Raw genomic sequence first — 27,127 nt, forward strand, 5'->3', positions numbered from 1 at the left:
CTTATAGGATCAGTTTCTTTTTGTTAAATTTATTTATTTGTTACATCATTAGAGGAAATGTCATTTGAAAATAAAAAGATGTATGTAGGTATAAAACTATGTCTTGTTGCTATTTATTAGTTCTTTCTCTGTAAGTGGACATACCCAAGTCATTCTTAAAACAATATTTTGTTACTGTATATAATGTTCTCTTGGTTCTGTTCCTTTCAGTATTCGTAATTTCATATAGGTCTTTCTATATTTTCTAAAATTAACCTGCTCATCATTTCTTATGGTGCATTGGTATTCATCATAATCGTATGCCACAACTTGTTTAGCCATTCCCCAATTAATGAGATCCCTTCAATTTCAAGTTCTTTGCCACCACAAAGTCATTATATATTATAGAACATGTATGTTCTTTTCCTTTTTCCATGATCACCTTGGGAAATAAACCTAATAGTGGTACTGATAGCTCAAAAGGTATACATTTTACTGACTCTTTGAGCATGATACATAGTTCCACCAACAGTGTATTAACATCCCCATTTTCCCATATCCCCTCCAATATTTGTCATTTTTCCCTTTTTGCATGTTAGCCAATCTGATCAATGTAACATGATATCTCAAGAGTCGTTTTGATTTGTATTTCTCTAATTAATAACGATTTACAGCATTTTGCATAGTTATATATAGCTTTTATTTCTTTATCCAAAAACCATCTGTTCATATCTTTTGACCTTTTATTAACTGAGGAATAGCTCATATTCTTACATATTTGACAAAGTTCTCTGCATATCTTAGATATGAGTTCTCTAAGAAACTGTCTATAAATTTTTCCCCAAAACATTGCTTTCTTTTTAATCTTGGCTATAATAATTTTATTTGAACAAAAATTTTCAACTCAATATATCAAAATTGCCCATTTTACATCTCACAATCCTTTCTATTACTTATTTATTCACAAATACTTCTTTTATCCATAAATCTGATAGACAATATGTTCCCTGTTCTATCATGATATTTCCCTTTACGCCTAGGTCATGTGTCCATTTTGATTTTATCTTGGTAAATGGTGTAAGATATTTGTCTATATCTAGTTTCTGCAAGACTGCTTTCTAGTTTTCCCAACAACTTTTACCAAAAGTGAATTCTTATTACAAAACCTTGGATCTTTACTTTTATGAAACACAGGATTACTATAATCTTTTATAACTATTTGCTGTTTATCTGTTCTGTTCCACTGATCTACTTTTCTATTTCTTAGCCAGTATTAGATAGTTTTGATCATTATTGCTTTATAATATAATTTGAAATCTAGTACTGCTAAAACTTCTTCCTTTTATTTTCTCATCAATTTCTTTGTGATACCTTCATCTTTCGTTTTACCAAATTAATGTTGTTATTTTTTTCTAGTTCAATAAAATAATGTACCTGGTAATTTAATTAGGGTGGCATTGAATAAGTAGATTAGGTTAGGAAAGATTGTCATTTTAATTATATTGGCTCTGCCCATCCATGAACAATGACTATTTCTCCATTCTCAACAATGACTATTTCTCCATTCTCAACAATGACTATTTCTCCATTCTCTATTTAAATCTGACTTTATTTGTATAAAATCTATTTTATAATTATGTTCATATGGTTTCTGGATTTGTTCAGGCAGATATACTCCTAGGTATTTTACTAGATCTATGGTTAGTTTAAATGGGCTATTTTCACTATCATTTCTTATAGGACACTATTGGTGATATATAGCAATGCTAATGATTTGGGGTGGGGAGTGTATTTTACATCTGGCTACTGTGCTAAAATTATGGGGATAAATTAGAAATCTTCCCTCTAAGACCAGGAGCAAAACAAGATTGACCATCATCACAGATACTATTTAATATTGTATATATTATATATACATGCATATATACAATATTTGTAATATTGTATATTAGCAATGGCAATAAAAGAAAAAGAAATTAAAGGAAACAGAATGGGCAAAGGGGTAATAAAACTACCTCTTTTCACAAATGATATGAAAAAAATATATACATATATATAATATGTTAAAGATTCAACTAAAATGTTAGTTGAAACTATAAGGTCAAATTCTAAGGACATTATTCATTGAGGTTCCTTTCAACTCCAACCCCTTATAGAGTATGAACTAAGAAAAGGGATTCTACATTAATCAGTCAGTGTTTAGCAGGCTAACTCTCCGGACCACTATCTTTCCAATATCCCTAAATAGAGGAACTTTGAGCAAACCACTCCAGTATCTTTGCTAAGAAAATCACCCCCAATGAGGTCACAGACTTGGATATGACTAAAACATCTGAAAAACAACAAAATAGAGCATTAAGCATTATTTCATCAAGGGAATTCTATCTTCCTTTCCCAGAGTCATTCCAGTTGAATCCCAAATTACTACTATAGCAGGCATGCACTGTAAAATTAGGGAAACTTTTCAGTAATATTAAAAATTATCTAAAGAGACCCAAAACCTCTTCCCAGAAGGCTATAAGCCCAAGATGCATGTACAAAGGGGCTTCCAGGCTGGGAGTCAGGCAAGAAAAGATTGTAGCAATCGTAGAGATGGCTTGGGATGCCCAGCAACTGGAACCAGTCAAGTGCCACGACAGTCAAGGATAGGCTGAGGCTGTACCAGAAAATGGCCAAAACCCTGAGAAAGTGAAAGATAGAAATGGCGGTGGTTTGGAGCCAAGGCAGTAGATACCAAAATAGAAAGCACACACCTCAGGAAGAAGAGGACAAATGACTCTTGATTCTGGGCCTGAAACTTATGATCACAACACTAAGGCAAGAGATTGACAAGGAAATACTGAATTTGCAAGGATGAGAATTGCATTGCAAATAGAATTCCAAAAAGGAATTTGGAGAGGGGGAAAGGAAGGAGATAGAAATAACTCCTGAAAAAGTAGACTCAGGGAAACTTGATGGTGCAATGAATAGAGAGTCAAGCCTGGAGTTCCTGCATTCAAGTCTAAACTCACATATTGCCTAGCTGTTTGACGTTAGGCAAATCATTTAATCCCAATTGCCTAGCCCTTGGAACCAATCTTTGGTATATATTCTAAGACAGAAGGGAAAGATTTTATTTTTAAGTGGGCTATAATTCTCTTGCTCAATAGGATTAGAGGAGTCCTTTTTTCTAAAGGATGCATAAGCACTTGCAAAGGTAATTCCACCCTGGTGGAAGGAAAGAAGGTAGGTTTGCTCCAGAAGCGTTTTTGATTCCTAGTTCTTCGCTTCTCAGATAATTTGCTGGGGCTGAGGGAACATAGCCTAATAAAAAAAAATATTTCTCCCACAGGTACTACCAACTAGAATGCCATTTGAGCTACTAAACTCCTCTTTTAAAATGCAAAGACCTTTTTATAGGAAACTCAAATTCGCAACACTAAGAAGAGATCAGATGAGATAGGGTGGAATGAAAGGAAATTTGGGAACAAGACAGAAAACTTGGGTGGCCTGAGATGCTTAGGAAAAGCAAGGGTATTCAGAATGCATTTAAATATTTGAAAAGAGAAGACAGGAAACAGAAGGAGGGATCAGAGATGAAGTCGGATATAACATGTTTGGATTTCTAAAGAAGGAATCAGTAATTTTGCTCTTAGTTGCAAAAATCTACATTAAAATACAGTAAAAATACAGGATAAAATACAGTAAGTTATGAAATAAGACAGAGGGTCTTTGCCCATTACATCTAAAAAATAACTAGCACTTATATATCATCTTCAAGTTCAAAAAGTACTCCATATGTCTGGTCTAATTTGAATCTCAAAACTCTGTAAAATACTACAAATATTATCCCGATTCTTTAGATGAGGAAATGGAGGGTGTTAAATTCATAGAATTTGAACCAGGTCTTCTTGACTCCTGGCCTAGCATTCTACCCACTAAGCCAAGACATATAAAAGCAGTATATATTATATAGATACATATACACTTATGTATTGTTATTCCTCATGAGTTTCAGTTCTGTTTGACTTTCCATGATGCCATTTGAGTTTTTCTTGGTCAAGATACTAGAGTGGTTTGCCATTTCCTTCTTCAACTCATTGTACAGATGAAGAGACTGAGGCAAACAGGGTTAAGTGACTTCTCCTGAGCCATACAACTAGTAAATATTTGAGGCCACATTTGAACTCAAGTCTTCCTTTCTCCAAACCTGGCACTCTATCCATGGTGCCACCTAACTGCCCCACATATGTATGTGTATGCATATGAGTTGTGGGTGTATACACACATTTATACTATATACACAAACACAAAGGGTCATGAAAATAAGAATAAATCATCAATTATCTTTAGTACAAATTACAGAATTTCTAAGCTAACATATCTAATATACTAAATTAGCTCCACAAAAGCACAACTCTAAGCAAAATAACAGCCAGTGTCACAGTAACAATGTTATAAATACAAGATTACTACTTCATTTTTTTAATCTAGTTCAATGGAATTCAGCTACAAATGATCCTAAGACAGTATACTTTCTTAGGATTGTTCTTCATCATTTAATGTATGCCAGATTAGTGTTTAAGGGGATATTTTTTTTTTTGGTAACTGAATCCGTTGAGATGCAAGCTCATTTTCTGAAGTCATTGAAAGCAACTCAGAACCTGCTTCAGTAGCAGGTAAGGCAATGGGAATAGTTCTGATTTTTGCTGTTGAGTCTCTCTACTTTGAGAGAATTTCATTCCACAAAGTCAGGACCTAACAAATGCTCTAAATGGTGACATTTCAATTTCAACTTTCATTTCAAAAGCATTCTTAAATCTTTGTGGATCCATATTGTGTCCAGACAATTTGGGGCAAGAATTTATTACTTATAAAGACTAGTAAGCTTTTGGTGCATAACTCCACACTTGTATAGTAGAGGCTACATTTTTGCAAACTGCAGTGATGAACTGTATGATTTCTACCATTTCGTTGCAAATTCTTTCATCAATTTTGAAATCTGGTTCCTTAGCTGTATGACTTTGAGCAAGTCACTTGACCCCCATTGCCTAGCCCTTACCACTCTTCTGCCTTAGAACCAATATATAGTATTGATTCTAAGATGAAGGGTAAGGGTTTTTTTTTTTTTTAATGAGCTTTGTTTAGTCTGTGGTAGTAGTGATGTGATCCTGGAATGCTGTCATGAATCCTTCTCTTTCTGTAAGCAAATCCACTTGATTGAGCCATTTATGTGGTGCTTCTTATTGCTCATGTGAATGTTGTCCATATGGCCTTTTGCTTCCATTCTTGGATGCTAGCCAGTTCAGACTTCTTAGGAAGGTAAAACAGTACCAGTTACATTAAATAGATACAGCCTATGTATCTATTATCAGTCTTTATTTACTATAGCTGTGGGAAGTGAGATTTCTTGGTTAAGACACTATTTTCTGTACATTTTTAACCTATCACATAGTATGAAAATTAGTCTTTTTCCTTCTTTTTTTTGGCAAGGAAAATCTTTTTCTATAGATTCCTTGGGGGAAAACCTCTTTTATTGTTAAAATGCTATGATCTTTTATTTGTAGAAAGTATGCATCAGATGTCATATTTTCTAGTCTCAAAATATAATGCATTATATATTTTATATTATTCTATTTGCAAACAAGGGTCTAAAATTTTTTTCTGAGCTACTAAAAGGTTAAATGATAACAATAGATAGCATTTATATAAGATTTGAAAAGGGCTTTACAAATATCCCATTTTATTCTCACAACAATTCATTATCATGTCCACTTTACAGATGAAGGACCTGAGGCAGAGAGAGACTATGACATGCTTAGGACTACACAGATAATAATTGAATGTCTGGGGCTAAAATTAAACACAGATTTTCCTAATTCCAGGTGTGTGGGGTTCTATACACTGAGCCACCAAGATGCCTCAGAATCACAGAGTCAGTATATGTCATGGGACTAGAATCTGGATTTTCCTTACTCATTATTCTCTCTGTCCCTCTCCCTCTCTCTCCCTCTCTCCCTGTCTCTCTTCCTCTGTCTCTGTCTCTGTCCCTGTCCTTCTCCCTCTGTCTCTGTCTCTGTCCCTCTTCCCCTGTCCCTGTCCCTGTCCCTCTGTCCTTCTCCCTCTGTCTCCCCTCCCCATACCATGCTTTCTCTTCATCATTATTGTGGTGGCTTATATTTGTATCATGCTTTAAAGTTTGAAAAGAACTTTATATAAATTTCATTTTTAGAATACTTTCACCTAAAACAATCTATACCATTTTTCTTTTTTGTTACTGTTAACTTAGGCTAACATGAAAAAAATAAAGGGGGAAGGACCATGAGGTATAGAAGTTAACAAAAGATAAACTACAATTGTACATAGTGTACTAAGCATGCTGTGTTTCTTTGGGCATGGATGACCATGCATACATTGATGGTGGCAGAATTAAAATATCCTTATCGACTGATTTGAAAGATTGTAAATCTCTGGCTTCCCAACATCAGCTTGATTTTCACCATCTAGGCTAGTTACAACGCCAATAAGTTAAAGAAAACAATTTTAAAATGATTCTCCAACTCTTATTGACTTGAGCATGGCCCCTTACTCCAGCCAACCCCATTCCAGGAAGAAAAATGAAATAAGACATGTGAAGATTCCTTCTCTCAGTCTCCCTCTTTATCAGTTTTAATGTATTTACAGATTTCTCTGTATACACTGTATACTCCTGAAACCTCTATCTCTCATAGTACCATATGCATAGAAGGTCCTTAATTTAGATTCTATTTGAAGTCTATGCATTTTCATTCTTTAAAGCCTAAAGCAAGTTATCCCATCCCATCATCCACAGTCCATAAGAAATTACAAAGGCATTTGCCTAAAAAGTCAAGTCAGCTGTTTCAGCCAAAAGACCAGAAACTATAAAAAACAATAAAGAAGAAAATGCCAGGAACCGCAAACTGGTGTCAAGATATTCAAAATAACAAACTGAGTGAGCACCTCAAGAAAGATGATTATGTTGCCAGTTTTTCTTATAACAGTTACAGATTTCTTACTTCCTGTATCTTAATTTTGTGAGTTCAGTGGCGTAGTATATTCCTACAATTTAATGTAGTTAATGTTTTATTAGCAAGTTAAGTTTTGCCTTTAAACACATGATTTGTAAAAGGTTTATTGCTCTGTGTGCCTTCATTAGATCCACCAGCAAAAATAACTTTCCAACAGAAGACATCTTTATTTTTATAATGCAGCAACTTGGAGGAAAAGGAGTCACTCATAGCAAAGTCTGCTGAATCTCATCTATCCATCTATCCATACAGGAAAGACCTGTAACAACCAGCCACAAACTTCAACTGACTGTAATTCCTTTTATAAAAGTCAGCAATTATTACCTAATTTTAACTAGCATAAATAAGCCAAATGTATGAAAAGCCATTCACTAAGGTGGGATTCAAAAATGTTAAGTTAGAACTGGCATTTATAGTAAAGAGATGGTATAAAACAGCAATGAAAACTATGGTAGAATCATAGATCACAAACTGATCTGGAATTAGAAGAGCTCTCAGAGGCCAAGTGTAACCCCCTCAGTTTATAGATAAGGAGAGATGGATGCCTAAAGAGACACGGTTAACATTAGAATTCAGGTTCTACGACTCCAAATTCATTGAGAAAACTCAATGCTTTATTCTCTATACAGTTTAACTGCATGGACTGAACTTAACCTCAGAAGGCGATGGATCTCTTAAGAAAGTCTCACTTAAGGAAAGCATGAACCAAGGTCAAAAATGGAGCAGTTCAAAGTCTCTCTGAGTAGCCCCTGTACTTCCAACCTGGGCAAGATAAGGGAAACTTAGTCTCAACAGAAAAAAAAAATTAAATTGATTAGGGGACAGCTAGGTGGCTGCGTAACTAGTTATGAAAGATTATGGGTTCAAATTTGACCTCAGACACTTCCTAACTATGTGACCCTAGATAAGTCACTTAACCCCCATTGCCTAGCCCTTACCACTCTTCTGCCTTGGAACCAATACATAATATTGATTCTAAGATAGAAAGTAAGAATTCTTTTTTAAGAGAAGAATAAAAAAGTCAAGGAAGGAAAGATCTCATTTTTGGCTTAAGGAGCATCAGGTTTTCCTTGAACAAACAGTACCTAACTTCATGGAGAAAGTTTCCAGTAAGTCCATTCTAGGGATAAGAGATGTCCAGTATAAATGTATGTCATAAGGAGAAAGCAAAATTAGGTTAGGGAACAGCAAGTTGTGCAGTTTAACTGATATTTAATCACCCACATCTATATAGCACTGAGGATTGTAAAGGATTTTCCTCACAAAAATCCTATAAACTAGGCAATAAAAATTATTATCTCTATTTGTAGATTAAGAAATTGGAACAAAAGTGATGAGTTTAGAATCACAAAGCTATTAAGGTGGTATTCTAACTCTTGATTTGGGTCTTACATCAAGCTGCATTTGTGTTGTTAGTCATTTCAGTTGTGCCCAACTCTTTGTGATACTATTTGGGGTTCTCTAGCAAAGATACTAGAGTGGTCTTCCATTTCCTTCTCCAACTCATTTTACAAATGAGGAAACTGAGACAAAGGGTTAAGTGACTTGCCCAGAGTCATATAGCTAGTAAGTGTCTATGAGGTCAGATTTGAATTCACTTAAGGTGAGTTTTCTTGACTCCAGAGTACGTAACAGTAGATATTCAGATATAAGCCAGGAAAAGTAGATTGTGACCAGATAGTGGAGAGTCTTAAATCCCAGCATAGGTAAATTATATTTTATTACACACACACACACACACACACACACACACACACACACACACACACACACACACACATATATATAAGCAACCAATATAAGTAATCGGAAGTCACTGAAGGTTTTATGAACCCTAAATGCTTAATACAGTGCCTGGCAAATGGTGGGCATTTAATAAATGCTTGTTGAATGACAATTCATCATGGTTTTGTTTCTTTAAAATACTCATCTTCTCTTAGGAAAAAGAAGTAAATGAAAAAAAAACCCAAAATCTGATGTCAGATCATCTTTTTTCTCTTTTTGGTTTGCAGTAATATATAGGGGTTCCCCTCTATTTTAGAGGATAAAGCCATATCCAATCTATCAGTAATATATGGAGATAATAGGCACTGAGAACTATGACATCGACAAATTACAAGATCCCCAATCATCAAAGATTCAAATATGTCCCACATACTGTGCTTACTAAGGCAGGAAAAGTATACTAATAAACTTCAAAAAGATTTTAAGCAACAAAAACTGGATCAAAATCGGTTTTCAGATTAATTCTCAGTGAGCCAAAATATTTAACTAGGCAAAGTATCTCATTCCTTAACATTCTGGTACCTAGAGATGGTACTGTAATCTTCTGGCAAATTATTTTTGTTTGTTTAATCCCAGTGATTATCTATACATAAGAAGGGAGACACATGAATTGAGAATGGTCAATGAAGATTTTAGTATATAGGAGGTGATGATTCAGAGAAGTAAGCTGAAACAAGAACATTTTAGTTATAATTTTAGCTGAGCAATCACAAATTTTATACAAATATAAATTGTCCTTATAAAACAGTCACAGTTTTCAGAGCCTAACTTTAATAAAAATTGTCTTCACGGAGCATACACATAATTACATGGCAAAACTTCACATTTAAAGACAGCTATCACATTATGGCACAATCAAATGTAATTGACTTTTCTACTAGCAACAATGCATTGATCCAGGACAATCCAGAGGAATTTATGAGGAAGAACCCTATCCACATCCAGAGAAAGAACAGTGGGAGTAGAAACACAAAAGAAAAACATATGATTGATCACATAGTTCGATATGGATATGACTGAGGTTTTGATGTTAAAAGATCACTCTACTACAAATATGAGTAACATGGAAATAAGTTTTGAACAATGATACATGTAGAGCCCAGTGGAACTGCTTGTCAGCTCTGGGAGTGGGGAGTGAAGAGGAAGGATCATGAATCATGTAACCATGGAAAAATATTCTAAATTATTTTTAAAAAGGAACTTACCTAACAGAAAAAAAACAGCTATGACTGCTCACCTTTCCCTCCCCTAACCCCCCAAATCTTCTCTTCTCAAGGGTCAATATGATAGTTCCTTCAACAGAGTCTTACAGGTCACAAACCAAAATTGTTTGCATCCTGATTGCCCTCCTCCTTCTCACTGGCCTTCCCAAAATGTGGCTTTTAGAACCGAACAACACAATATTCTCAATATGAACAAAAGTCAGAAAGGCAAGAATTATAGCTCTCACATGTTTTGATACAGAATTAACATGAAAAATTAACCACTGACAAGAATGAAATATTTCTTCACCAAAATATTTAATTTCCATGCTTCAAAAAAATTCTTTAAACATTGAATTTAGAAGAGTAAGCATATTGTTAAAATATACATAGAAACATTTCTATTATGTAAATATGTTGGCAGTAAGCATGTAGACAATCCCAATGGCATAAACATTGTGTTTCCCATTTTCTCTCTCTCTCTCTCTCTCTCTCTCTCTCTCTCTCTCTCTCTCTCACACACACACACACACACACACACACACACACACATCTTCCAGGGTATATATCAAGGAACTGATGATTAGACACGTGCCATGGGAATGTCTGAAAAGACAGAACTCAAAATGCTTATCATGGTCTACTTTGAAATCGATTTTGAAAAACACCAGAATTCTAAACCTAAGGATGAAAGGAAAGGGAGGAACAAAGTGGCATCCCTTTATTTCACATTTTATGAGCATTCTCAAGTTATATAGGTGGTCTGAACCATCAATTTTCAGATCTATGATTTTTTAAAATGTAGCAATTTCTAGAGTAGATATTGACTCCATACAATTCAAACTCTGGCACATTCAACTTCACAATACATGCAAAAAAATAAATTTTGTCTACTCGTGAACATGCCCTCCATTTGACAAACAGCAAAATTCCAGGCATAAGAATAAGGATTGGAGATTAGTGGCCCCCAAACATAACTATTAAAATTGAACTGCTATGGGGGCAGCTGGGTAGCTCAGTGGATCGAGATCTAGCCTTAGAGATGGGAGGTCCTAGGTTCAAATCTGGCCTCAGACACTTCCAAGCTGTGTGACCCTGGGCAAGTCACTTGACCCCCATTGCCTAGCACTTACCACTCTTCTGCCTTGGAGCCAATACACAGTATTGACTCCAAGACAGAAGGTAAGGGTTTAAAAAACAAATTGAACTGCTATTACCCATGTCAGAACTTAAAGAGAGATATAGTACTGAAGAATCTAAAATGTACCAGCATTTCTACTTACCTCCCCCATCTGTTTCCTACTCATTTCAAAGTTCAAATCATTCAGTCATCAAGTCTTAAACATAGGGAACCGTTAGTCTCTAGATGACTGAATACTTTAGAGACATGAAGTGATGAGACCACAAGGAACCTGCACAAAATTCTTGCTGGATAGCTATGCAACTTCATTAGTGAAGTCTACAGTGAATTGTGTTCTAGATCTAGGAGAGGGCTGGGAAGAGAAAGGAAGCAAGTATCTCTATGTGCTATGTGCTTTACAAGTATCTCATTTGAGTTTCACAACAGCTCTGCAAGATAAATATTTTATTATTCCAATTTTATTGTTGGGAAAACTAAGGTAAGGAGGTGAAGTGACATATCCAGGGTCACATAGCTAATGTTTGGAGTCAGATTTGAACAAAGGTTATCCTGACTTCAGACCACTCCTCTCTTTCAAGAGATAGCATGGAAGAGTGAGGTGAGAGAGAGCTCTAAGTGTGCGTGTGTAAAACATACATACATTAAGATAGAAAGAGATTGCTCCATATTTGCATACATATGTACATATTTATATATATATATACATGCAATATAGAGAGGGGAAAAGAACTTTGTGTGTAAAATATACACACACTGAGAGAGAGATCCCTCTATATGTATATACAAACGTATTTGTGTGTGTGAAAAATAGAGAGAGGGAGAGAAGGGGGAGAAAAAGGGAGGAAGAGAGAGAAGGGGACAGAGGGAGAAGGGGGAGAGAGAGAAGGGAAGAGAGAAGAAAAGAGAGAGGGAGAGAGAGAGAGAGAAAGAATGAGAGAAACCCAAGTTCAAATCATGTTTCAGACACTAGCCTTTGCAAGTCTGGGGGACTCAGGGAGTTAGCCTTTCAGCCCCAGTCTCCTCATCTATAAAATGGGAATGGGAATAAACATTTATATAGAGCCTACTAGTGCCAAGCATTGTACTAAATGCTTTATGATTATTAAAAAAATACCTACCTCAATGAATTATTATGATGATTCAATTAGATTATAGATGTAAATACATTGTGATCTTTGAAGCAGAATATATTATTCCTGTATTCAAGGAAAACCATTAAAGAAAAAAGTAAGTTTAAGTCACAAAAAAGTTAATACAAAACAAAACAAAAAACTGAGTCCCAAACTTTCATTTTATAAGGAAACTGAGGCCCATAGAGATTAAGAGATTAACCAGAAGTCACAAAGGAGTAAGCATTCGAGGCAGGATGGTAAAACATCCTTTAAGTGCTTGAGGGTCTGACTAAAAAGCCAGAATATTTTCAAGTTCTACATCTTTATGCAGAAATAGAAATTCATTTTGAATGAGTTCTTTGTCACTTCCTTCTCAGTTCAAGAAATAAATCAATTCTCCATAGAATTATGGGATTTATTTAAAGGAAAGGGCCACGCCCATCATTGGTGATCCTGTGTTAACTGAAAGGACAGATGCAACTAGTCACTGAAGGTACACACAGGGCATCTTGGGATATTATTTAATAAATGATCAGTAAGAGCAAGCAAGGGTCCCGTAAACTAGAGAGACAGAGTGTATTAATAGAAGGCTTAATGAACCATATGCCATAAAACTTGTCTGTCTGTACATCATAAGAAGCACTGCCCCCATGAAATTAAAAGTGATACACCAGGTTTTATGCCCGGCTGCTCATGAATAAGTACTACTAGATGTTTACACAGCAAAGTAGTTGATGTTGCAAAAATCTGGTGGATAAGAGCCCTGGGGATTTCTTTTTGTTGCTGCTTTGGCTACTGACTTACTCTTCCTAGGTCTCTTTCTCCATATATAAAATCAGGGTAATATTGACAGCTTGACTCCAAACAGATTTATGGGGATTAAAGGGACATAAGTTCTTCAGTGGAAGAGCACTCCAGTATATAAAAACTAAGTAATAATAAATTACAGAAGCCCTCTTGGAATGAAAGATACCATATCATTTTCTCCTCCACGGGGCATCATTTATTACCTACATCACCTGGTTCTCTCCTTCATGCCAAGATATCCCAATATAAGAAACTCTTTTCCTGGAGATGAGACATCTTGTGATCATACAACAACAATTACCAGCTCTTCCATAATAGCATTCTCTACAAGGTATTTTCAGGGCAGGGTGTCTGGGGTATGAATTTATTATCTTAATATTTTGGTAATTGCCTTTCAGACTGGGGCACCTAAGTGAAGTGGACAGAGTGCTGAATTTGCAGTCAGGAAGACTCAAGTTCCTGAGTTCAAGTCTCGCCTCAGACATTTACTAGTTATCTGAACCCAGGCAGGTCACTTTGCCTCAGTTTCCTCATTTTTCAAATGATCTGGAGAAGGAAATGGCAAACCATGCTAGTATCTTTGCCAAGGAAACCTCAACTGGGGTCATGAAGAGTTAGACAAGGCTGAAAAATGACAGAATCACATTTCTTTCAGACTAGGTCTCCCTATTTCTACTAGACTGGAAGTATAGAGACCACTCAATGGTGATCCTATTGATGATCTGGATGGAATAGACTTGTTCTATTTCTAATCTGAAACAGCTCATCCTTCTTTAGCCTTGGCAAGGCAACCCCCCACACCCAGAGTGTTCTGGCATTCATAATATTGGTGCTAGCTCAAATTCCAGAGCTCAATCAATTCACCAGCCTCAGCCTCCTCAGTAATAGGGTTTATATAGTCACTATGTCTAATAATTATATTTCAATATAACTTGCTTTTATTCAGTTGTTTCCAACTCTTCAAAACCCCATTTGAGATTTTCTTGGCAAATGTTGGAATGTTTTACCATTTCCTTATCCACCTCATTTGACAGATGAGAAAACTGAGGCCAACATGCTTAAGTAATTTGCCCAAGATTACACAGATAGTAAGTGCCTGACACTGGATTTGAACTCTAGTCTTCCTGACTCCAGCAGATAGGGCACCATCTAGTTTCCTTTATAATCCTATGTATATGTATATTCTAAGAATGGGGCCAGTAAACTTTACCAGATTGCCAAAGGGAGTCCATGACAGAAAGGTTTCCAGCACTCAGTCAAAGGAGACACTGTAATGCGACAGAAATGACACTTGATGGGTTTGGAGTCATAAGATCCAGGTTTAAATTCTAACTCTTCCTAGGTCTCTTTCTCCATATACCACTTACTGCCTACACAACCTTGAGCAAATCTCTTAACCACCATCTGCCTAGTTCATCATCTATAAAATGAAAGTACTGGCTGAGATGATGTTTAAGATTCCTTCTGATGCTAAATTTTGGATCCAATTCCTTCCACCTCCAAAGCTGTTGTCCTATGACTAAAAGGGAATACATTTTAAGTTACTTCTCTATTATAGGGAAAAGGATTTTATATACCATGTGTGAAGTGTAAAACACGGTCAATCTAGCACCAGACAACCTTGGGCTCAATTCAAATCTTAGCTGCAGAACTTACTACTTTTGTGGTGATGGGGCAACTTAATGAACTTCTCTGGACTTCGGTTTTCTCATTTTTAAAATTAGGCAGCTGGGTGGTACAGTAGCTAGAATGCTGGTCCTGGGTGAGAAAGACTCATCTTGTTGAGTTCAAATCCAGCCTTAGACATTTACTTGCTGTGTGACCTTGGGCAGTCACTTAACCATTTTTGCCTCAGTTTCCTCATCTATGAAATTATCTGGAGAAGGAAATAGCGAAGCATTCCACTATCTTTACCAACAAAACTGCAAATGGGACCAAAAATACAATGCTGAAAAATGACTGATTAACAATAAGAACAAATGATTTCTCAAACCCTTTCCACTCCAAATCTATGACTATGTAAGTTTTAGAGCACTAACACACCCAGCAATAAAGCCATTAGTTACTTATACTCTTTTAAGGATTTTAAAACATTTGCAAAATACATAACTTATGATTTCTTGGTTCTTTATTTCAAATTCCAGTACTTAGCGCAATGCCTAGTACACAGCAGGCACTTAATAAATGCTAATTGAATGACTGGCATTGGAAGGGTGGGAGAAAGGAAAATGGGAAGCATATGGTCTTTAAAATTACTCTATTTAGCCAAACCTTCCATCTTGGTCCATCTGGCCAAACAAGCTCTCTTCTCCTCATTTGTGGTAGTACACAGATGTTAAAGGTTCCATAAACTGACAGGACTAATCTCAGAACAATTCTGCCTCAGAATGATTTCAAGTTAAGTAATTCCCCTGGAACTTACAGCAGAAGCAAGCATTTCATGGTAGCTTAAGCTTTGTCGATCTGTCAACCTACACCTCCACAACACCCCCCTCTTTCAACCTGTCCATCCATTAATATTCTCCATTAAGGAAAATACCATTCTGAGAAAAAGTCACAATGAAAAGTGGCATTCATGCTCACCCTTATGGATCTTTAAACCAAAGGGACTTCAATCTCCTACGGCAAATCAAAATTAAAATTAAACATACAAAATCTAGTTCTAATGCTTTATTCTTTTTAAAAAGCTACTAACTTTTAAAGTATAATCACTCTTCAGGATCCAAAATATCTTTCCTTACTCAAAACATATAAAGTCTTCAATATAAAACAGTAGATAAAGGAGCAAAATCTCAAAAATAAATTTAGTTTCCTGAGCTAATGTTGTTCAGGACAGGCATGTCTCAGAGAACTCCAGCACTCCCTACTTGACCACCTTAGATGACAATAGTGATGCATCCATCCACTCCCACCCCATATCTATAGGAGTAGGGGGAAAGTGCTAGGTCTTCATTCATTTTCTCTCCTTAGTTTTTTGGTTAAATAAGGAAACTAGCTATGTAATTCTAAAGACACCAATTTGTTCCAAATCTTACCTAATTATCCTTTTCAAGCTGTGACACTGGGCACATCTATAAAAAGGTAATATATCCCAGCAAATGGCCCCAAAATAAATGTTTAACAAAATACTTGTTAAAATACTCCCCCTATACTAAAAAGTATTGAATTTTTGACATGAAGGTAAGGGAGTTCCATCTCTCTTTCACTGGCATTATGATTGGTATTTGGGAATTTCACCAAAAAAGTTTGTTTGTCTAAGCAGAATGCAGAAGATTCCCAAAAGTTTTCACTCACTGAGTTTAATTTCAATTTTTAAAGGGATTCAAATAGACTGAATTTCAGCAGGTTTCCCCACCATTCACTTTCAGATACTATGAGTTCCAAGCCTAGGATAGCTCCAAAGAACCAACCCCTGAACCTTTAAACAGATCAGGCCACCAAAGCACTATTAAGTGAGTGGGGGGGAATGAAAGGGGAAAGATTTAAAACCACCAAATCCAAATTGTTCTTGCCGTCCGTCAGGAAACAGAAAACAGAGTTAGGTATAAATAATCCATTTTATCTTGAGGTGCTATCCTTTTAACTGCCATCAAAGCCCTTTTCTGCCATCTGGCCAATCCTGGTTCTAATGCACAAGAGAACCAATAAGACTAGGTATCTCCTCAGTACTATACCTCCCTTTCCATTCTAGTTGGCAAAAACTACTTAAAGCCTTTTTTTCATCCTACTCCAAGTGTGGGCTGTTTAACTTCTTGGTTTAAGAACGACAGAACTTAAGCATCGTAATTTACCAATGTATAAAGCTTGATATTCATCCAACCCACAAAATTTAAAGTTATTTTCAAAGGTGGTATAATCGTTTTTCTCCAGCCAAAAGCAGCTGTCAAAAAATGTTTTTCAAGCCAAAATAGTTAGTTACTCTAGGACCTTCCTGATGTAATCACCTTCATTGCCAGGAGGGATGCCCCCCCCCTTCTCTCATAAACCTCAAATTCATAAGATTAAGGGATAAGTAGTAAAGGTCAGATATAGTTTATTTAAATAAAAAATTTAAACTATGCCAGCTGTGGTTTATGTGTTTAATCTGAAGTACAGGATAACTTGAGGTTGTGCCATATAAAACTAAAGTATTATTTTTAAAGCCAAGAATGATTAGAGTTTCTTTAAATTCCATTGACAATAACAAGATATAGTATTAAACTCATTGAATGACTGCCGACTTCCTTAAATATAATCTATTGAAGTCTTTCAAGTACATCGTAGTAATGTTAAATTTTCTAGCAATGATTAAATTTGCTGAGTTATGAGATTTTTCAAAAGTTAACCTTCAAAGCTAGACTTTAGTATTTTTATTAGGAACGTAGGAGAAAATCTTAACAATTGCAAAATTTAAATTAGGAAGGAAAAAATTGTTCCAGATTTCAGATTGCACTGATTTACTAATTTTATTTATATTCCATCCTGTGCCTGAGCAGGTGAAAAAGAAAGGCATCTCCAGATTCATTCTAATAAGACCATTAAACAGTGGCAAACAACTATCTGGACCAAGAAGTTTCCTCTCACCACAAATTTTAGCAAACATGAAGAAATGTCAACATACGAGCTATAAAATAGAAACTGAAATTTACTCTTTCCTTTAAAAATAATGCATACTCCCTTTTAAGAAAAATTACTTATATTTTTAATTTAGTGTCTAGTTTCTCAGAGCAAAAGATTCTCTTTGCCCATGTAATTTTTGAGGTCCCCAATACAATATTGCAAGTTATTATGTAATTAAAACATATCAGTTTACATTACATTGTCCAGATTTCACAGACCACAAATGTTCGTGGTTTTTTTTACTTTTTTCATCAGTAAACCTATACAACATATCCACATGAAATAAGTTATCAGGATTCCCTACTTCAGAGGCATTACAACACCAAGGCAACATAATTTGCCCAAGGCTAGGCAATAAATCAGCAGCAAAATTGGAATAAAAAGTGAGAGGTCCTTGACTCTCAGTCCTGTGAGGTTGACCATGAACAACTAGTCTCCTACAGGGTTAATACAAGGTGACTCCAATGTTTCCCCTCTAAAATAAATATTAATATTCCTCTACTACAGACCATTTCTGCTGTCCTGAAGGTGACCCTGATTCTTAATATCCGTGCCAGCAAAACATAGGGTCTGGCTGGCCCTACCAATCTAAGAAATTTTCAAGTAGGACCTCAAGGACGTCTGATTGTTATCTCTGCATTAGGTTAGTTACCTTTGGAGTAGTCTGGCTCACCACCAGGAGATAAAGGGACCATCAACAAATTTTGTTTTGTTTTCTTTTTTGGCCATAGCAATTCAGTAAATCATCTACTAAGACCCAATGGAAGGAGGATGTACATTGCTGAAACTGCAGAACTTTTGTAAGGTCAACCATTCTTACCATGTAGAATTATTAAGGCAGGGAAAGATAACCAGATTGAGAGTCAAAAGACTTGGGTACTATGTACTATTAATGAAACTATGGGTAAATCAATCTCAAAGGACCTCCGATATCTTCATATGTAAAACTAGGGGGTTGGATTAGATCAATGGTTCAAGGCCCGTTATCATGGTCCATGGCCCATGAATTGGGGGGGGGGGGAGCTACAACTTTATTCCTACCAATATTTAATTTCCTTCATAATCTATTCTGAGAAAAGGTCCATTGGTTTCATCATACTGCCAAAGGGGTCTAATGGCCTCAATAAAAAGGTTAAGAACTCCTGGATAAGATGTTCCCTCTCCAAATTAATAGAATTCTAACAATAAATTAGGACTTCAGGATAGGTCAACAAACATCAACTTGTGTGCCAACCAATGTGCATTCTCTTATATCCCAGTGCTAGTCAAAACAAACTCCAGAGCTAACCTTTCCCACCCCTCAGTTCCCAAGACCAGAATATATCTATCCAGTCTCAAAAGTGCTGATCCCAAGTCTGGGTCCATGTGTTCTGAAATATAGAATACAGTTCATTAAAACATAAAAAAAAATCTTAAAGATCAAATATCTCACTTTATGGAGGAAACCAAGGTGCAGAAAGTAGCTTTATGGAAAGCCAGGTACCAGTTCTGTTTTAGGACTTGGGTCCATACCAGGACAGCCCTAGAAATTTAGTTCACCCTGAGATCTCAGGGCCAATTTCCTTAGGCGGTACAATCCAAGATCAGATAATAGTTCAGGTAATCTTGTACATTCTGGTCTATGTTCCCTCTCACCCTAGAATGTAAGCTCCTTGAGAGTAGGAACTGTGTTTATATCTCTTTGCATCCCCAGTTCCTAACACAGTGCCTGGAATTAATAATATCTGTTGTATAATAATAAGAATCTCTAAGTCAAATTTCCTTCTTGGGGTGGGAAAACTAAGGTGTTGGTTTTCGAGGCTACAGACTTCAAGAAATCTTTTATTTTTATTTCCGTCAGAGATTTTACCAAAAAGATCAAAGGTAGAAAGAATACTATTTCTACCTAAAAATTTCATTTCTAAGGGAGGCAATTTATGGTCAGTTATAGTTACTCCTCTTTCTAATCAGCCAGTAAGCACTCGTTAATCACCTACTATGTGCCAGGCACTATGCTAATGCTGGGAATACTTTCCTCTCCCCCCCCAAAAAAAAAATAAAAAAATTCTCCTGGCCCTCCAGAAGCTCAAAATCTAATGAGCTAATCTAATCAAGCCAACTTCCTCCTAAGAGATGCCTATATAAACAACTTTAAAACCACCCTAGTCTTCAGTTTAACAGCTGCATTCCAAAGACACCAAGTCAAAGAACAGGACATGAGAGGCCTGAGAGGACAGGGAAGCTGGAAAACCATGGGACCATCAAATTACTCTATTGGGAAGCCAAGGAATCATCAATTCTGTAGGAAAATCTTTTCTGAAAGCCAAAGACTGCATTTTAACCCAGAGGGATCAAACAGAACAGCATCTTTCAGAAGGACAAATCTTTTGCCAAAATACCTTTTTAAAACCCCCTCGGCAAGAACAAAGCATGTAGTAGGGAACGCACCTCTCTACACTGCCCACCCAGTTCCCCAATAAGAACACCACTGTTGCCATACCAAGCCACCTGCCCGGCAATTCCACCCACCCGGGCAGAGGGAAAGAAAAAAAGGGGGGGAGAAAGGGGACCCACGTGAAGTTTCCGGAGCAAGAAACTCCCACGACTTAGGCAAGAGAGACTAGGTCAAGACAGTTCCCAGGGAGGCCAGCTGTGCTCCCTAGGCTCCTAGAAACGTTCCATCATCCCCTGGCCTCCTTAAGCCTGCCCTCCCCCATCTCCCCCCATACCTCCTCCACACACACCCACTACCACAACATGTTCCCCGGGCGACCTGGAGCTTCTATGAGAAAGCAAGGATCCCAAGCACCATTCAGTAGTGGGGGGTGGGGGGGAGGGTAATATATGCAAGATTATATACCTATATTTATGTCTACACAGAGGTGTTAAACAACGTCTTTAAACGGCCAGCTGCACGTAAGCTCATCGTGTAAACATATGTATGAAGCAACCAGATAGATACAGTTAGAGAAAAGTCAGTGACCCCCAGCGCAAAGCAAACACCCCCTCCCCCCAAAAGCTGTCAGTATCTCTGGCCCTGGACACAGTGAGATGCTGGGGAGTGTTGGGTGTGAGAAAGACTACCAGGGACCCCAACCCTCGAGTGGTGCAATGAGCTTAGAACCCTTCCCATTAAGCCGTGCAACCCCTACCCCACCTCGCTTAACACACACCTCGCCCCAACCCCCTCCATTCTGAGAGCAATGTTCGCCCTGGGCAAGCCACTGCCAGGGCGCAGGGTCCAAGAACTGGGAAAGGGAAGGAGAAGCAAGGAGAGGGACCTTACCTCCTCATCTTGTTCCTCCTGCGACGCGCCGCCGCACTCAGCCCCGGGCAGCAAGGCTCCCAGGCTCCCGGACTGCCCGGCCGCACCGCGATCTGCCTGCGGCTCCAACTGCTGCCGCCGTCGGGCTTCTCCCCGCCCTTCTGCGCCCGGAGCTGGCGGGGCAGAAGGCTGCTGCTGCTGCTGAGGCTGTTGCTGCGGCTGCTGATGCTGGCCGACCGAAGAGGCGACCTGGCCACTAGGCTCCCCTTCCTCTGACAGAGTTTCAGAGCCAGAAGAGGACACAGACGATGAGGTACAAGGGGACGCGTTTGCGGCGGGAACGTCCGCCGGAGCAGGGACCAGACTGCTGCTACTGCTGCAGCAGCCGCGGTGGGGCACAGGCTCCGGCGGCTCCGAAAGTTTCTCGCTCATTTCCCTCGCTCTCCCCGAAGTCCAGCCCGGGCACCCACCGAAGGGCACTGTCCCTCGCTCGGGGAGACGTCTCGGAGCACCCGTGTCAGGGGCCCACGGCTGCTGAATGCATGCCGCGCTGCTCAGCCTCCGGCTAGCTCTCGCTCTCGCTCTCTTCCCCCTGGCCCAGAGGGAAGAGGCGCGGACAGAGGTCCAGGGGGAGCCTGGCGAGCTGCTACATGGCCAGCTCGAAGCCGGGAGACATCGCTGCCAAGTTTGCTGCTCGGGAGTCGGCGGCGGTGGCGCTGCTGCTGCTGTTGCTGCTGCTACTGCTGGAGCTAGGGAGGCGGCGGCGTCGTGGGGGAACTCCTGTGCGCAGGGACATGCTAAGCAGGCACCAGCAGCGACTCCTAGCTCTGCCGTTCCCTCCCGCGCCCGCTTGCCCGACCTCCTTTCTCCTCCGGCGGCTGCTGCCTGGGCTGGAGCTGAAGCGGCCACCGCTCCTTTAGCTAAACCTGCCTCCGGACCCGAGCAGGGGCAGGCGGGGTAGACGGGCAGCCGCCCGAGCCAATGGAAGGACTGGCGGTGGGAGGAGGCTGCTGCACCCCTAGTCACGGACGGGCTGGCAGGCGTCAGGTAAAGGCGGGGAAAGTAGGGACCCCCGGGAGAGGCCCGGGGCTGGGCTCCGCGGGAGTGTAGGGGGTCGGGAGTCCCAGGCTCTCGGACTTGGAGTTCTATGGGAACCCGGAGACAGCAGACTGGCGGGCCAAAGCCAGGACACTTGACGGAAGCTTCCAAACTTGGGGAAGATTGTGAAAGAAGTTGCTGGCTGGACCTGGAGGCGGCAGAGGGTGCCTGAGAGCGCCTGCGAAAGGTCTGGAACTCATGCTTACTGGGGAAAAACTCTCTGTCCAAGGCCCTGGCGAGACCCCTTCGAAGGAAAACCAGGCACTGGGCTTGAGATACCGGGTCATTAAAGTAGCCAGTTTTTATTGAAAATTGGAAGCCCTCAAGGCTAGTTTTCCAAAAGCTGAGTATACATCTCTGTTTTTGCGGGTAACCTCGAGGACAATCCATTGTAAGCAACTGGCCACCAACGAAGTTTTCTAGAGAAGAAGAGAGAACGCTGTACAGCATCCCTTCTCACCCCTGCTGGGGTCTCACTTACACCAGCACCAGCTAAGTAGACAACTTAACTGGGTGCCTTCCTCAAGGTTCGCCTTTTCCAGCCCTGAATTGGGCATACAGAACAGTTACTTGGATTTTTCCCTTGCGTTCTCTTTCACGCTTTCTATTTGGCGTTGCTTTAAAGAAATAAAGACACTTCCATACCCACGCAGAGACCAATGGTAGATTGCTTCTCCAGTCCTTATTCAGTCAGAAGACCCGACTTACCATTGAGTATCAATGCCTAACTGTGACTGTAGGACAGGAATGATTATGGCCAGCTGGTCTCCATCAACTCTATCAATCAACTTCTTAATTGATAACAGCTCTAAAGCATAGACACCAACAATTCATTTGATCAGCATTTTGTAACCCTTAAAGTCTTTTCTTCACATCACCCTGTGAAGTTGGTCTTCTCAGTTTGATTATCCCCATTTTAAAGATGAAAAAACTATGATTTGGGGGGGACTTGCCCAGGGTCACACAATTCTACCCGGATTACTTTGACTATATTTTCCATTTGTATATATTTTTCACTTATTTGGTCATATTACTTCCCTTATATCATGTAAATTCTATAAGAGAAGGACTTTTGGAGAGGGAGGGAGAGAAGGTAGTTAGGTGACTGATCCTAGCAGGGTCCACCCTTTTTAAAGGTATTTAATGAATTCTTGGGGGTGGATTACTTAAGGGTATAAACCTAGAATCAAACCCAGATCTTCGAAGTTCCCTCTGTTTTCCACTCTTCCTTTTGTCTCCATTCCCACTGAGTTTTGGCAGTGATTTGACACACTAAGAGAAGTCAGTTCATCAATATGCATAAGTGTTTGAGTTAGGGAGTTCCTGGCCTAGAAGATAGAGAAACTTCCTAGATTGCAAATATTTTCAGGGCACTTGAGGGACTAAGCCTTTTTTAGTCTTTTATCTCCTAGGGCTCAGCTCAGAATTAGCCCTTAATAAATGTTTGGTGAATTTAACCCTTAGATTTTTTTTGTAATCAACCTCTTAGCCCTTGAAGGAACTGCTGGTCAGTTGAATAAAAAATAAAGATTTTTTCATCCTATTTTAATTTCCTTTACAGATTAAAAAAAAATGTTCATGTTGATGCATCCTGTACATCAGTTGGTATGCTTTAGTCCTCCAAGTTTTCTGGTATTCAAATGTTCTTATCATCTCAGAGTCACTAAAGAGCCTCCAGTGTAAGAAACAGTGCTTGGGTTGGAAGTTCCTTCATCAATCTAATGGAAAAAATAAATGCTTTCAGCTAAGCTGTTTTGCTTGAACTTTGGGAATTTGGAAAATTGTCCAATTTTGTCCACTACATTGGGCAGTGAGATTTGGTGACATGATATTCTCATAAGGAAAAAGAAATTGGATAGATTTTCATTGCCACTGAGAAAAACAGAGGAGTCTGGCAATGGTAGATATTCTGTAGTCTAGAACATGAAAACCCTGCAGAGAACAGAATCGCAATGATACTGGTGATTTAACTGCCTGAGGAATAGAGTATAGCTCTCCTGTAAGTAAAGTTGCTACAATTATTTTTCCAACCCAGCCCTTCCACCTGTGTAAAGAAGAGCACCATTCTTTATCTGAGCTCATTTGTCACTAATTCTTTATAATGGAAATGAAAAAAAGAATTAAGGCAAGTAATTCGGATGGAATGGAAAGGTGATTTTAACTTTAAGGACTAAGGGTTAGAGGAAAAGAGTCAGGGATAGAGTTGTCTGGATTATCACCAAAAAATTCAGTACATCAGAATTAGAGAGGACCTCCTACAAAGAATCACCACTTTATTTTTTTTTACATAATTTTTTATTTGGTCATTTTCGAACATTATTCCTTGGTTTCAAAAATCATTTTCTATTCCTCCCACACCTCCCATCACCAACTCACAATTCCACTGGGTATTGCATGTGTCCTTGATCAAAACCCATTTCCATGTTGTTGTTTGCACTAGGATGTTCATTTAGAGTCTACATCCCTAATCATATCCCCCTCGACCCATATTATCAAGCAGTTGTTTTTCTTCTGTGTTTCTACTCCCATAGTTTTCCCTCTGAATGTGGATAGTGTTCTTTCTCGTAGATTCCTCCAAGTTGTTCAGGATCACTGCATTGCCACTAATGGAGAAGTCCATTCCATTCGATTGTACCATAGTGTCAGTCTCTGTATACAATGTTTTCCTAGTTCTTCTCCTCTCACTCTGCATCAATTCCTGGAGGTCTTTCCAGTTCACATGGAATTCCTCCACTTTATTATTCCTTTGAGCACAATAGTATTCCATCATCAACATATACCACAATTTGTTCAGCCATTCCCCCATTGAAGGGCATCCCCTCATTTTCCAATTTTTGGCCACCACAAAGAGCGCAGTACAAGTCTTTTTTCCTTATTATCTCTTTGGGGTATAAACCCAGCAGTGCTATGGCTGGATCAAAGGGCAGACAGTCTTTTATCGCCCTTTGGGCATAGTTCTAAATTGCCCTCCAGAATGGTTGGATCAATTCACAAGAATCGCTATTTTAATACACTCTTAGCTTGAAGAACTCCAAAGGGGATTCATAGCCTCCTAAAGGAGCCTATTCTTTGGGATAACTCAAATTTTTAACAAGATTTTCCTTATATCAAGCCTGAATTTGCCTTTTTGCAACTTAGATCCTTTATTTTTGGTTTTGCTTCTGGAGATGTCTAAATCTCTACCATGCCCTTAGATAATTGAGTACAGCTGTCTAATTGCCCTGTGTTTTTCTAAAACAACAGTTTTTTCAACCTATCCTCAAAAAACCTGAACTTGAGTTGTCCATCTGTGGATGCTTCTTGTCAGTGTTCAATAAACATTTTTTAAAACCCTTACTTTCTGTCTTGGAATCAATACTGTGTATTGTTTCTAAGGCAGAAGAGCAATAAGGGTCAGGCAATTTGGTGAAGTGACTTGCCCAGGTCACACAGCTAGGAAGTATCTGAGGCCAGATTTGAACCTAGGATTCTCTGGGCCTGGCTCTCAATCCATGGAGCCACCTAGCTGCTCCTTCAAAAAACATTTTATTGAACATTTGCTAAGGACTGGAGATATAAGGACAAAAATGAAACATTCCTTAACTCATGCAATTCATATTCTATGGAGTAAACATATGTATATGTATATACAATTATATATAAAATAAATATAAGGTAACGAGGCAGTAGCAATATTAGGAAAGACCTTCATATAGAAAGGGTTGTGTTTCAGCTGGGTGGTGCAATGTATAGGGGGATACACTTAACTCCTTAGCCTTACTGCTCTTCTGCCTTAGAACCATTATATAGTCTTGATTCCAAGGTGAAAAGTAAGGGTGTAAAAAAAAAAGAAAGGGATGTTATTCAGTCATATCTGATTCTTCATGACCCATTTGAGGTTTTCTTGGCAAAGACACTGGAGTAATTTGCCACTTCCTTCTCCAGCTTATTTGACAGATGAGGAAACTGAAGCAAAACAGGGTTGAATGACTTGTCCTAAGTCACACAGCTAGTAAATGTCTGAGACCAGATTTAAACTCAGGAAGATAAATCTTCTTGATTCTAGGTCTATAGCTGCCCCAGAAATGGTACATTTGAGCTAAGCTGAGAAGGAAGCTAGAGATCCCAAGAGGTGGAAGTAATGTACATTCCACGAAGGGAAAACAACCTATGCAAGAACTGTGATGGAGTATTTTATGTGGAAATAACAAGGCCAGTTTGGCTGGACTTACAAGTAAGTAAAGGGGAGTAATAATGTATGATAAGCCTAGAAAAGTAGCCTCAGCATCCATCTAGTGTAACCCAGATATTCATATCATAACATACTGAACAAGTACCTCTAATCTATTTGAAGTCTTCCACAGAGGAGGAACTCACCACCTTGCAAGGTGAGCCATTCTACTTTTGGACAGCTCAATTATTGGGATTTATTTTTTCTGGCATTGAGGCTAAATGTGTGTCCTTGCAATTTGTACCCTTTGCTCCTGGTTCTCTCCTCTGGGACTAAACAGAACAAGTCCAATTCTTCTCCTTATGACAATACTTCAAATACCGTATCCCATTCCCACCTACCCATTTCTTCTTTCTAGATGAGCAACTCTCAAACTTTTTGGTCTCAAGACTTTACACTCTTAAAAAGTAAGGATCTATCTGTAGATTATAGCTATCAATGTGTTCTCTGTTAGAAGTTAAAATGCCTGTATTATTTTGAAAATTGTTTGGACCTCACAAACCCCCTGAAAAAATCTCAGAGACTCCTTATTCATTCCCAACAGAGTCTCTTGGGACCACACCATGAAAACTATTGTTATAAGCTAAATATGCCCAGTTCCTTCAACTCATTCTCATATATTATGAACCAAGGGACTTTTACCATACAGTTGTCCTCCTTTGGACACACTTATCACTGTCTTTCTTTCACTTCCTTCCTGCCTCCCTCCCTTCCTTTTTTTCCTCTCTTTCTTTCAATCAATTCTAAGTATTGGTTCCAGGGGAAAAAAAAACAGGTAAGGGCTAAGCAATTGGGGTTAAGTGACTTGCCCAGAGTCACACAGCTAGGAAATGTCTGAGGCCACATTTGAACCCAGGGTTTCCTGTCTCCAGGCCTGGAATATCTTTCTTAAACCATGGTTCTCAGAACTGGACAGAATACC

The 27,127-nt window shown here is 38.7% G+C and overlaps 1 protein-coding gene across 7 annotated transcripts in view; it reads right to left on the minus strand.

The window, feature by feature from the left end:
• The window catches only part of MAST4 (microtubule associated serine/threonine kinase family member 4), an 818,549-nt gene extending 794,790 nt beyond the window's left edge, over nt 1–23,759 (minus strand). For all 7 annotated transcript variants that reach the window (XM_056824832.1, XM_001381429.5, XM_056824829.1 and 4 more), the window contains exon 1: nt 20,919–23,759. In XM_056824832.1, coding sequence (XP_056680810.1) covers nt 20,919–22,445 — 1,527 coding nt within the window. In that variant the 5' untranslated portion in view covers nt 22,446–23,759. The remainder of the gene's footprint in view (nt 1–20,918) is intronic.
• Nucleotides 23,760–27,127: the final 3,368 nt, after the last annotated feature.

This window comes from Monodelphis domestica, chromosome 3 (assembly GCF_027887165.1).
Source record: "Monodelphis domestica isolate mMonDom1 chromosome 3, mMonDom1.pri, whole genome shotgun sequence".
NCBI classification, from domain to species: Eukaryota; Metazoa; Chordata; class Mammalia; order Didelphimorphia; family Didelphidae; genus Monodelphis; species Monodelphis domestica.